Source organism: Cupressus sempervirens, chromosome 10 (assembly GCF_028749045.1).
Source record: "Cupressus sempervirens isolate cs-2001-9-10 chromosome 10, ASM2874904v1, whole genome shotgun sequence".
NCBI classification, from domain to species: Eukaryota; Viridiplantae; Streptophyta; class Pinopsida; order Cupressales; family Cupressaceae; genus Cupressus; species Cupressus sempervirens.
The window spans coordinates 670,016,152-670,030,141 of NC_143127.1; the positions used below are offsets into that span (position 1 = coordinate 670,016,152).

The 13,990-nt window shown below is 36.8% G+C and overlaps 1 protein-coding gene across 15 annotated transcripts in view; it reads right to left on the reverse strand.

The window, feature by feature from the left end:
- LOC149535602 (cysteine synthase-like) overlaps nucleotides 1-13,990 on the reverse strand; it is a 231,707-nt gene that overhangs the window by 182,339 nt on the left and 35,378 nt on the right. For 10 of the 15 annotated variants that reach the window (XR_016356922.1, XR_016356920.1, XM_089804223.1 and 7 more), the window contains exons 2-5: nucleotides 12,404-12,513; nucleotides 12,247-12,304; nucleotides 11,744-12,043; nucleotides 11,483-11,620 (exon numbers count right to left, since the gene is read on the reverse strand). Coding sequence is in view for 12 of the 15 variants with exons in the window: in XM_089804223.1 (XP_089660349.1) it covers nucleotides 11,483-11,620; nucleotides 11,744-12,043; nucleotides 12,247-12,304; nucleotides 12,404-12,513 (606 nt within the window). In the remaining 3 variants the exon portion in view is untranslated. The remainder of the gene's footprint in view (nucleotides 1-11,482; nucleotides 11,621-11,743; nucleotides 12,044-12,246; nucleotides 12,305-12,403; nucleotides 12,514-13,990) is intronic. The other 5 variants (XR_016356921.1, XM_089804231.1, XM_089804232.1 and 2 more) reach the window with 1 other exon arrangement.

The window sequence follows — 13,990 nt, forward strand, 5'->3', positions numbered from 1 at the left end:
ACACTACTATTGGCATATTTGGTCCATTTCCACTGGAGGCAGGTTCAACTGAGTTGGGCGTTACAGCTGAGCATTGTGATATGTTTGACTTGGAGGGCACAGAGACTAGTGATGTTGTTGTTGATTCTGCACTCTTGGCTATATCATCCTCTGATTTAGCTGATGATCAGTCACAGTTTGTCATATCACGTCTGCAGGATGAGTCTTTGACTGAGATTGGTTCTTTTTACCGGCATTATACTAAAGGATATGTTCATCGGTTTGCTTTTGATCCATGTGTTGAGGAGTTGATGGCAAACAAGTTTGGACTGGGCTCTCATTTTTTCTATCTATCGTGTAATGACTATTCACCATCAGCAATGCATGGGTGTTATGGTTATGAGACAATGGCCAGTAATCTGCAGAGTTGTGTTAACTGCAGCAGATGTACAATGTGTGGATTCTTTGTATTTGGTGCAATTTCATGTGGGAGTGGTCACTATTGTAGCAGAGTTGGAGTGTGCATTCCACATAACACGGTGGGTTGCGTGGATGGTGTTTATTATGTTGACAGTTTGGGTGATCTACTCTACTTGGGGTCTAATATTTTGAGAGTTTGTGCCTCGTGGGTTCCTGACTGTGGCAGTAGTGGATTTGGAGTTCAGTTGCACCGTGACTCACAATTCATTTATGGATTCCTCTTGGTTAATTTTCACAGGTTGTTGCAGGAGCCTATGTTGACTAACAGCAATATAGTTCATGACTACATTTGGGATCCAAGTGGATTGATTGGGTTGTTGTTCGGCCATTGCTTGGGGACAAGCAATTTTGGGAAGGGTGGACTGTAATGTCCCCTTTTTAGCATTCATAGCATGATGTTGTCTTTAGCCTATTTCTCCACGGTCCCGTAGGCTAACCAGGACATTAAAGGGGCTTAGAGGCCATTTGGCCTAGATAGTTTCAGTTGCAGGTCTTTCTAAGGGGTTTTGAGGCAACTTTGGGCATACTTACTATTTATAGTAAGTCGTCTTGGGCATGGGTGGACATCCAGTGGCAGCGGTATGTTGATGGTAATTGTTTAAAATCGGCAAGAAGACTTGTTTATCATTGATAAGATTTGTTTTGCATTGATAAAGCTATTGTATAAAGTTAAATTTAAATATTTAACTTTATTAATGCATAGACTATAGTTTGTGGAAAATATTTAAATTAAAAGAGTCCCCTTTATTTTATAACACATTGGAGACATAAGTTACATAAAGGGAGTTATGTTTTATCCCACATTGAGAAAACGAAGGATGGAGCTCTTGTGAGAACACTATAAAAGAAACGGAAGAGCTTCTTTTAAGCATGGTTGGAAATATCAAAGAAATTGGGGAATTTGCTAGAGATTATGTCTCAATAGTTTGGAGGACGAATTCCCTTCAAGCTGGAAATCTTGACGCCATTGAAAGATATGGTCTTGAGATTCAACACAGTAGAAATCCGAAAAAACAGGTACAAAAAAGCAATCCGAAAAAGAGGAATCGAAAAAGCAGGCTAAAAAAGCGGATACGAAAAAGCAGTCCGAAAAAAGCGGAACCAAAAAAGCAGGCCGAAAAGCAGTCCGAAAAAGCGGAACCGAAAAAGCAGTCCGAGAAAGCAGTTTGAAAAAAGCAAATCAGAAGGGGCAGCATTGAAGAAGATTATTACAGCCATCTACAACCAGGTTCCTTTATTAGTATTGTTTTTTAGGGTGTTATAAGTTTCAGCTGTAAGTGTGCATTATACCAGCATTATCATTTTGTAATCCATGTAAATGCCAAAAATCTTGGCCATATTTCATGACCATTGTATTAGAAATTTCATTGCAAATTAAGAAGATAATAGTTGCTGGTGTCATTTAAGCAATTTAATATCATTATTTATTAGCTAGTTAGTTTGCACACCAACTGTTTGTAAAAATGCCAGTTGGCTGTAGGTGTACATTTCTCATGCTTAGATCATATATATGCACTAAATATTGTCAAAATTAGTAGCACACTCATGTTAGGCCATTGTGTGGTCCATTTGGAGTCTTCTTCTAGCACAAGTTTTTCATTGATGCAAATTGAAAAAGAGTCATTTAAAGCCAGCTGAAATACTATATCAGTCATACGTCCCTTGCATGTGAATTGTTTGATGAAATTCCTTGAGCTTTCATCAGCATTTTTGAGAGCAGATTTGAGGTGGCTTATTACAGTGGTATCAGAGCTTGCTTGCAAAGTGTTTGATGAAATGTCAAACAACTGAAGTATAAAGATTTTTGGTGTTTGAAAAAGTTATAACCTATTGGGGTTATTACACCACAAGTCTGAGACTCCCACAAACAATTGCAACCAGTCTGCAGCACAATAATACTCATCCATATCAGTCTGATAACATCTTAGCCTGGGCCGTACAGGTTAAGCAGAGCAAAAGGGGGGTTCGTGTACAGGACTGTTTCTGTTCAAGAGTGTCGTACATGTCTGTTGCTGGTCTTACCAGGTCTGCAACCAAGAACTGGGCAGATTGGTGGTATTGACTCCTTTGTTATCATTGTTTGAAGCATTAATAAGCAATAAGGAGTATTATTGACTGAGCATACTTTGAAATGTTATAATAGTATCATTGTTCAGTATTGGAATAATACGTTGAATCTGAATATTGTTATTGGGAGCATCAAAGTACATTAGAGTTATTCTATATTTGGTTGTTAGCACTGTTATTGGTTTAGTTACTAGTAGATGCAATATTGTGTTTCCTTGTTTGGATTGGTTTGATATTTATTTAAACCTGTGAAAACACCTTCAAAAAAAAGTGGAACAAACTAGGGCAGACCCTTACAGACGATTGTTGAAGTGAGATTGAATACCTCCTTCTAGCTTTTAATATTTAAAGATCACATCTCTTGATAAGTGATGAGACACCTCCTTTCCTATCATCATTTAGGAGGCCATATATCAAAATCAACATTCAGGTATGCACATTTTTTCTCATACTTTAAGCTACATATCATGTATATTGTTAGGATGTTTTCAATGGATTTTGGATCTTCAGGAATTACAATGCAAACTCTACCTCTGGAGGATCCTATCAATTTTCACACAGCCAAATTTCAATGATCAGAGGTTTTCAATGTGTACTTAGTGTGTTTTCAATTTGCTTGTGACAGCTGGATGGCAACAAGAACTAATATCAGACTTAAACCAGCATAAACCAGCATAAATTCATCATTAGATAGGTTTCTTTCATGTTGGGCATTGCTTGGCAGTGTTTTCAGTACTCTTTCTCAATTAGCAACACTGCAATGTCCATATCAGACCTGTAGCAATGGTATCATCCATCAAAGAATGTTTCTAAATCAATAATTGATCATCCTACTCATCCAGGAAAAAGTTATGATTTTTTTATTTCTGGTTGGGTGTTGGGTTTATGTAATTGAGCATTCGAGGAAAATAAGTTCATCAGGTATCGCTTGTATCAGCATGTAATAACCATCCCCTGATCCGTTTTTTAGCCAAAGTCTGATTTTTTTAAAAATTGAATTTTCTGATTTTTTTTGAGTTTTTTTTGTAGTGTTTTGATTTTTTTTTTGTTTTTCTGATTTTATAGGTTTTTTGCTAATATATGCAAATGAAAAAAGAAGTACAACAAACACAAACTGTAAATGCACGTAGAAAACAAAAGTATGGAACAGTAACAACTTAATGAACATTTTATTGGCTCAAAACTCCACGTATATACCTGTACATGTCTAGTACAGCTCTGAAAATGTCATGTCCCCAATTTCTGCCCTTCCTTAGTGAAAATTTCTAGCAAGGTTGGTCTATTATCTGGTTCCCATAGGCCAGCAGAGCATAGAGGGAACCAACCCAGGGGCTTTGAGAGTCATGCATGAGCTTCCCAAGTAGTTTGGAGCAGTAGACAACAGTTTTCTACAATCTAGGAGGGATTCATAATTTGTAGGGATTGACTAGGAGTGGTCTAGGAGGCATTTGGAGACCTCGGCGAACGTTTTGGAGACTTAGAGTGCATCTCCTATTTTTAAAGAGGAACTCCCAGTTCAGTGACAGTTCTTTCAGAGGTGCACATAGTAGGAGAGTCATTGAGACTCAATTTTGGTTGATTGGGGCTGTCTCCTACTTTTTAGGAGCATCCCTAGATTTTAGGGATGGACTGCCAGTTGACCCATCTTGTCCGGCATCAGTCACAAACAGGTGACAAGGTCAGATTCATGTTTGATTGGTCATTTTGGGCCTTTTGAGACCATTTGGGAAATATTTTAATATATTTAAATATTTTCTAAGTTGGTGATTAAATAAATTAAAATAAGGTTAATAATATAATCATTTTAGAGTAATAAGGGTATTTTGGCTTCAGTTGATCAGATACACCTAAGTGTTATAGCTCGTTGGAAAGGCCTTGAATTATTATACATGATTTTTACTATCTGTAGACTTTTTGGTACCTTCAGCTATGGAATTTTAATAAAGTAATGTTTTTCCTATAGCATGGACGACTTTAATTGGGAAAATGTTATTTTATTATATTTTATTTAAAGGGCAAAGTGTAATTTCCCTTTAGGGTTCAATTTACAATTGGAAGGGGATATAAGGAGATGGAGACCTAATTTCTTATTATCTTTTGCATATTGAAAAACTCGTTTTTGTGAATTGGCTCTGAGAGAGCAATTCTTCATCTGGGACGCAAACCGCAGGTTTTGGATTGGCTAGGACGTAGCCCTCAACAGTTATTGGCATTGGATTCTTCAGACAGTGTGCGTTGCTATCAGGGATAGAGTACACCATTCTTTATTGTGGATTCAAGTTGCAGATTTATAGTTTCAGCATTACAGATTGATTCTTTCAGCTGGAACGTGATTCCTTGTAGTCTTACAGCTGCCATTTGCAGCAATTTGGCATCATTGTTGGATGTAAGCTCCTTGGAACTGCATTGGATTTATTATTTGGCTTTATAAATCAGAAATTTGCCTGGTACGATTTATAGCAATTCTGATTTGGCTCTATGTTCTTATTTATTTTCAGTCTCCTCTCATGTTTATTGTTCATTATTTATTACTATTGTGAAAACTATCAAAAAACACAAAACAAAAACAAAACCTTCTGCAACTTCTGTCTATTCTCAAAAACCATCAAAGAAATCACAGAAAAATATAGTTTATTAATTTAAAAACTACAGCAGATCAGCAAGGGCATCTATCAGGGATCTTTTAGTGGTATCAGAGCCTACATCCTGCCAGCCTGTAGGGTTTGTGAGAAATTGTCACAATAGATTTTGGCATCTGGGTATTGGATAAAAAGTTTGGATAATTCATTTCAGCATCTAGGTACTGGCTAAAAAGTTTTGATAATTCATTTTGGCATCTGGGTATTCGATAAAAGGTTTTGATAATTCATTTCAGCATCTGGGTACTGGCTAAAAAATTTTGATAATTCATTTTGGCATCTGGGTACTGGATCAAAAGTTTTAATAATTCATATTAGCAGTACAGGGTCGATTTTTGCTCTAGCATGTTAGTTTCAGTTGGTCAGCATGGTAGTTCATTATGGCAAAATTGTTAAGAGATATAACCCTATGGAAAGAATGGGAACAGTCACAACAAAAATTCAAGCTTCAATTGCAGCAGTTCAATGATTCTATGTCAAAGAAATTTGGACATGCTAGTGGATCATCATCTTCTTCTAGAAATGATCCATTGCCACTAGACAGGAAAATGGAAGTAATTAGCATACTTGAGGAGTATAATACTTTTCCTCAATATGTTAGGGAGAACTTTCATTTCAAAGATTACATTGACATGCATCCAAAAATTTGTCATAAGGTTAAGCTTGCAAAAAAGGAATACCATGCCATAGTTGATGATATGTTTTCATGTGAGAAAGAAGATTTGTGTCAACCTATCCATGTTCATGATAAAAACACCATAATGGATCAGTCACTTGCAGGGTATGCAATAGAAAGGCATGAAGATGTGTTATCATTTGAGTTGCAGCCTATGAAAAACAAATATCAGTCATCATGTGGGATTCCTAAAGAAGAAATAACTCTAGATCAGGAGGAGACACATAGCACACCATTGATTCATCAAGTTGATCACAAAATGGAAGAGATTACAATTATGGATCAGTCCATTAGGGATGCTGAAATCATGTCTCCAAGGTCTGATACCTTTTTAATTTTTGCAATAGTAGCTCTAGTCATGTGGTATCATCCATTTCACATGAAGGTAATGAGGTTGTTGAGTCTTCCTATGATAGTACTCAGGTTAAGTGTGTTGCACATGAGATTTATATTGTGGATTCAAACCACAAAGGTTTTGATTGTGTTTACCCCACCTTGGAAGATGTGAAAAAGGCTCAAGAGACGTGCAATGGATGGTCACATAGAGCTAAGAAGGCCAAGATGCTTGCTGCCCAAGCAAGACAACACTTACAAGAGGTCAAGGAAAGATGCAATCAGCTTGATAATGCAAGAAGACAAAGAGAGTCATACATTAGATCCTTATTTCTTCCAAGGGAAGAAAGTGAGGATGTTGAGCATACAAGGGAAGAGCTTCTCGAGATAAGTCCACAAGAAGAACATGTTGAGATGTGTGAAGAGGAAAAGAGTTATAATTTAGAAAACTCAGTTTGGTCTAGTTTGCATCATGAAGTTTATGACGTTCCTCTTTTAAAGAGCCCCTTAAAGGCTCCAAACAATGATGATATTAGTGTCACACTTGATGGACCAGCCACAAGTGTTATTTTCATTTGTGTGGAATGGAACATTATTGATTCTGATTTGGTTTAAAGAGCCCCTTAAAGGCTCCAAAAAATGATGATATTAGTGTCACACTTGATGGACCAGCCACAAGTGTTATTTTCATTTGTGTGGAATGGAACATTATTGATTCTGATTTGGTTAGTCATGCATCATCTACAATGGAAGGACAATTGTTAAGATCATACGAAGCATCTTGTCTTAAAGAGATGATTAGGGAGACTAAGAGGCTGCTTACTAAGAAAATATTGCATTTTGATAAATGTTTGGTTTGTTTGGCATACTACACCTTGGAGTTTGTTAGTAATGGAAAACATATCAGTTATGGAGATAGAGGTATGGATCAAATTTTAGGCAGCTAAGGCAGTTAATGGGACATGTTATATTTGTTTGAACACACCCCATGGACCAGCACCTTTAGAGGAGTCACCTACCTTGGAAGGAGAGGCAAGAGAAGACTGCAAAAACATTGTGGAAAGGTATGAACATACTTCTGATTTTCTGACTTTGAACAGCAATTCTCTTTCATCTCATGAGTCAAACTTTGAACCTTGGGTTGGTTACATTCAAGTTGGGGTGTTCAAGTGTGAAGTTGATCCTTCCCTACCAAGAGTTGATGGTATATTAAGTTTCATACTTAGTGGACCAGCCACAAAGAGTCTATCTTTGTTGAGAATTAGAAACATCTCTCATTCATCAATGGGTTTATCACCTCTTCCATATGATAGGGCAGCGATGTACCTTTTGATTGAAGATTCAAACTTTTTAAATATTACATTGGGCTTTCAAGATCAAAATATAAGGGACTTCGTTGGTTACATGGTTAAACAAAACATTTATTTAACAACCTTTAATGAAGGCACACTAATTTGTGGAAATATAAGTAAAGTTGCAGCAGCTGTTTGGAAGACTTGGAAAAGTATTCAACAAACTTTCCTTGCCGATGATTGGCTCATTTGTGAATTCCTAACAGCATTGGTTGTTGGTAGTAATTGTGGCTTCATTTGGAGTGAAATTCTTAGTTGGTTAGATGAGGTACAATTTCACAACAGCAACATAATGAGTATCAACATGCCGGAGGGATGTGTCAGTGCAAAGATTTGGGATCTTGGTGTCAACATGTGTTGGGCATTTCTTCAGTGGATTCATGTTGAGTTGCTTCACTTTTGGTATACAGATGTTTACATCAGAGTAGCGCAGTGGTTGGGTGAAGCAATATTTCTCAAATCGATATGGGATTCAGGAATTGATAATGCTACAATGTTGGGCACAAATGACACATGCTTTGGTTTTTCTCATGATGGCATACATACTTCATCTTCGAGTTTGTCATCTACATCCATTGATATGGCAGTGGTATCCTTGTTGTTTGGTGATTCCATAGTCTTCGATTCCTTATGGACTAGTGGCTGTCCAAGCTGGAATCATTTACTACTTGACTTGGCATTGACCACATCCATGATTCAGTATGAGGGCATTAAGGAGTGTTTCTTTGGGACATTTGTTGTTTGGCATTGGTATGATGACGTCTATGATATCATTCGAGTTGCTGATCAAAATTATAGCAGCATTGTTAGGTGCTCATGTGGGTTGGAATATTGGTTTATGGGAGTTCACTTTCACACCTTGCTGGTCTGCTTCATTGTATGTATGTTTCATGGAGTGCGGTTGCGATACTTCTTCATCTCATTCAGCACATTTGGTATTTTGGTTTGGGATCCGGGCCCTGGTCTCATTGATACATTGGTGCTTCAGGGTCCTAATGAATTGCTTCACAACTTGTGGTTCACTAATATTTATATCAGAGTGACGAAGCGTCAACATGGTGGTTCCCTTTTGAGGCAGATTTGGAATCCTGGAATCACTTGGATTTGCAGTTCAATAGTTGAGGATGTGGAAGCCAATGTAGGCTTATTAGAGTTTCCGCCTTTAGTGTTTCAGTTTGGTTCTTTCGGAGAGCAGTTCATTGAGGAGTTGACAGAGTTGGTACAGTATTTGATTGCTCTTCCTTCAGGGGGTTTTCATGAGGTTACTTGTTTGGGTGCAGTGCAGGACAGTGTTTCTAGAAGATGGAACTACAAACCTTCCAGGATGGCTTAGGACCCTGGGATCATTCTTGGTTATGGTATGGACTTGCCTAATGTTTGTGGAGTTGGATTGACATTGCTTGAGGACAAGCAATCTTTGGGAAGGGAGGACTGTCATGTCCCCAATTTCTGCCCTTCCTTAGTGACAACATTTCTAGCAAGGTTGGTCTATTATCTGGTTCCCATAGGCCAGCAGAGCATAGAGGGAACCAACCCAGGGGCTTTGAGAGTCATGCATGAGCTTCCCAAGTAGTTTGGAGCAGTAGACAACAGTTTCCTACAATTTAGGAGGGATTCCTAATTTGTAGGGATTGACTAGGAGTGGTCTAGGAGGCATTTGGAGACCTCGGCGAACGTTTTGGAGACTTAGAGTGCATCTCCTATTTTTAAGGAGGAACTCCTAGTTCAGTGACAGTTCTTTCAGAGGTGCACACAGTAGGGGACTCATTGGGACTCAATTTTGGTTGATTGGGGCTGTCTCCTACTTTTTAGGAGCATCCCTAGATTTTAGGGATGGACTGCCAGTTGACCCATCTTGTCCGGCATCAGTCACAAACAGGTGACAAGGTCAGATTCATGTTTGATTGGTCATTTTGGGCCTTTTGGGACTATTTGGGAAATATTTTAATATATTTAAATATTTCCTAAGTTGGTGATTAAATAAATTAAAATAAGGTTAATAATATAACCATTTTGGAGTAATAAGGGGATTTTGGCTTCAGTTGATCAGGGACACCTATGTGTTATAGCTCGTTGGAAAGGTCTCGAATTATTATACATGATTTTTACTATCTGTAGACTTTTTGGTACCTTCAGCTATGGAATTTTAATAAAGTAATGTTTTTCCTATAGCATGGACGACTTTAATTGGGAAAATGTTATTTTATTATATTTTATTTAAAGGGCAAAGTGTAATTTCCCTTTAGGGTTCAATTTACAATTGGAAGGGATATAAGGAGATGGAGACCTAATTTCTTATTATCTTTTGCATATTGAAAAATTTGTTTTTGTGAATTGGCTCTGAGAGAGCAATTCTTCATCTGGGACGCAAACCCCAGGTTCTGGATTGACTAGGACAGCACTGGTATCAGCTTTATAAACCTTACATCATTTACAACAGTAGAGACAACATTGGTTGGATGTTTTTGTTGAGGTTTTATGGTGTCAAAAAATAAAGTAGGAGACATTATCACAAATTTACAACTATGCTTCCTCAAATTTCAAGTACAGTGACAAAAGGGGATAATGGGACATGTTTCCGATATGGGGTAATTTTTGGCCATTTTTCAGGGGACAACAAATGAAGACTACAAAAGAATACGATGTTTTTCTAGAATGTAAATATCATAACATTGATAAAGAATTTATCATAGACATTGTAGAAGCTTAAATCATAACACTAGAATTGATATTTCACATGAGAATTAAAAAGATTTCAATGTTTTCATTGTCCATGTGCATATACACTATACAAGAATTATAATAAATGGCCCAACTGATAAAAGTTTCAAAGATAAAATGACAATGTAGAAAATATATGGCTATCCTTAATCAGCAGATGCAGCATTAGGTTCGTATGAAATCAAAGCTCAAGGTCTTAGTCACTACCAATGTAAGAGGGCTGCCTCGAGAAATGGAAACCCAACCAATCCATCTCATGCCACCTGTTCATAAATTTGGATAGCATTTTTGGGATCAACATCCCTATGTAAGGCTGGAAACTAACAATATGCAGGAGTTGTCAATCCTATGGCCACAAGGCACTATGTACAACCACCAACTTTTTCATTGTCAAGTTAGGTTGTTCACCTTAACTAATTGGATGAAGTTATATGGGAACCAATTCTCTTTGCAACAAAGGAACTATTTGAGCTTACCTCTAATGTGTGGATTTGATGTCCTAGTCTCCTCTTTCAGTTGTTGTTCTCTCCTCTTTGTGCTGCTGCTCTTCTCTTGCCAAACTTAAAAAATAAGTTTTGAAATTTTGAAATTAGAGTTTTTTATATCATTTTTATGTTTTGATAGTTGAGTTTAATTTAGTAGTTGTTTAAAGGGTTGGCAATTCTTGTGGGCTCATCGATCCCTTTTTAATTTAAGATATATTTTTAATGATCAGCTTAAAATGTGTTGGGCCATAGGGGGGCAACTAGCTATCCCTAGAGCAGTTAGGGGACTCCTAGCCATTCCCGGGTACAACTAGCCATCCCCTGTAGATTCAGTGAGGTTTTGGAAACATTTCATATTTTTCAGATGTAAAGTGGACAAGGAGGGTATGTTTCCTAAGCATCACTGCATTCCCAAAACTTTCCCAGGGAGAGTTCTAGGGTAGGGGACACATCCCCAGGGAGCATTGAAACCAAGTGTTGCGGACTGATAATAACTTTCATTAGCACACAAATGTTTGTAATCTAAAGGCCAGCCTGTGTGTACATACACTACAAAAAACTGCTTCCAATACAAATTGAGAGAAATCTTTTTCACAGAAAATAAAAACATCAAAATAGACAAGTCCCTTCTTGCACTCATAAAATATTGTTTAAGAAAAATGTCTTTGAAAAATCTATATTTAATTGAATAATTTGCATGAAAACGAAATGGAATCCAAGACTCGAGATCATGCATATTGTTGGTCATACCTCGATGCCTGGATTTTTACATTTCAAATAACGGCCAACCCCAGTGATAGTACCCCCAGTTCCAATTCCTACAACCAATATATCTATCTTACCCCTAGTGTCCTCCCAAATTTCTGGACCTGTTGTCTCAAAATGGATCTACATTATAGCAAAAAATAGATTAGTATATCGAGTATTAACAAGGATACCAGGAACACAATAGTGGCAGAGCTAGAATTCTTTTCATATTAAATTGGGATTAGTTTATCCAGTTGCTATTACCTGAGGATTTGCAGGGTTCTCAAATTGCCGAAGCATGTATGAATTTGGTGTTTTAGCCACGATTTTCTTAGCCTTCTTAAATGCTCCAATCATTCCCTTAGCAGCATTCGTAAGAATGATCTCTGCTCCCAAATCACGTAATACAATTTGTCGCTCCAGACTTGTGGATGAAGGCATGGTTAAAATGAGTTTATACCCCTTTGCAGCAGCAATAAATGCAAGACCCATTCCTGTATCACCAGTAGTTGGCTCTACAAGAATAGTCTGCAATGTAACTATATCAGTCCTCTTGCAAAAATCCTATACGAGAACGTAAGTACTACCTCTTGTTAAGTAATTCCCAAAGCAAGAAAATTGAAAATTAAGACATTAAAGCCGCAAACAATTTAACTTCCATTCATTTCAACTAAAGGTCCATCAAATATCACCTCTGAGATGCCGGTAAGCTTTCTATATAAAAGAATGAAAAAGCATTCCAAGTAGTAACCTTCCAAAAGAATCACCTTTGTAGAAGCAATTGCTCCCTTCAGTTCAGCATCAGATATCATACCATGGGCAATTCTGCAAGATTAGAAGGCTGCTAGTTAACTCCACACTTTATTCTATAGTCCAATCAACCAAATCCATATATAAGCCACCAAATATAATAAAAGCATTCACCTGGCCTTTGCACTAAAGCAAGGCTCCATGAATTCAAGCTTTGCAGCAATATTTGCAACACATCCCTTAACAACAGTGTTCAGATAAACCATGGGTGTCTTTCCAATCAGCTGGCCAAATATAAGATATCAGTAACAGAGCATATACAGCTTACAAGCATTTCAAGATTATCATGATTAATACAATAATAGTGTATATTGAATTGAAAATACAAGGTTCAAAGTGTCATATCAACCGGAGACTTCCTTATGGTCAAAATCTAAACCTAATATTATAGTCTCTTCCATTATTATGGAATACAGGTCCATCACTCCTCTTAAAAACAATTCTCAATTCATGCATACACTGATTTATGTAACAATTCAAGTAATTTTCTAACTGAAACACAGATTAAAATGACTAGATACAAGTCGGGTGATAACTCAATATGATACCAACCAAAGTCCCCAGACTCGAACTCAGCAAAGCTATCTCAATCATGACTCCTGACTTGGCAAAAACTCCGCAAAGTGAAAAAAAAACCCAAGGAATTTAGAGGTTTTAAGGATTTAGAACATGTTTCATACACCTGTTACTGAATAAAGCTTAACAACATAATAACATCATCAAATAGGGGCTAATTTGATCCATACATAAATATACATCGATTCCATTAGTACAAAAGCAAATTGTAGCTGAAGGATATAGCAAACTTAGATATATAAAATTATAAATATTGTTAAATGTAAATAAAACTCATAGAATATGAAATCCGTAACATAAAATTTGAAAACAAAATCAAGTCTATGGCTCTAGCTCAGCCTCAGAGGAGCCTGCATCCATCCTACAAAAGCATCTAAGGACTAGTCCTAGATGACTGCACTTCTATGGACTTATTTTTTTTCTAATCTCACACTTTTCCTATCTTCTGCTCAATAAAATGAAATGAAATGCATTTTTGGGTTGCAACGAAGAAATAAAAGAAAAATATAACTTTAAACATTATATTTTTATGTTTTTTTCTGCAAAAAACTTTTATTCTGTTGACCAAGTCCTGCATTGGGACTCATGACTTGCCATGACTAAGCTGAGTCCGAGTCCCTGTGACCGAGATCTTCTCCATCTGCTAAGAGAAGAATAAAAACCCTTGGTTTTTTTTTTCCATTATTAGTTCTGTCGGTAGGTCCAGGATTGGTCCCGTTGTTATCATCCCATTCTTCTCACCGAAAAAGCGCTTTTAAAGAATCTCGTTATTGATATCTCGAGTCACTTTTATCATTTTTACTTTTTATTTTTCAAGAAAAAATAAATATTTATGGGTCTTTTTCTGTTGCTTGCGCATTTTAATTTAAGAAAAAGACGTTCATCATTTGCTGCTTAGATTGCAACAGAAGAATAATTTTGAGTTTGTTTGAAAGATAGCACATAATATTTTATATGACCACTCTATTCGTTGTTTCTAATGGTAATATATAACCTGTACAGTTACCCAAGAAATTTAGAGGTTTTTAAGGATTTAGAACATGTTTCATACACCCGTTACTGAATAAAGCTTAACAACATAATAACATCATCAAATAGGGGCTAATTTGATCCATACATAAATAT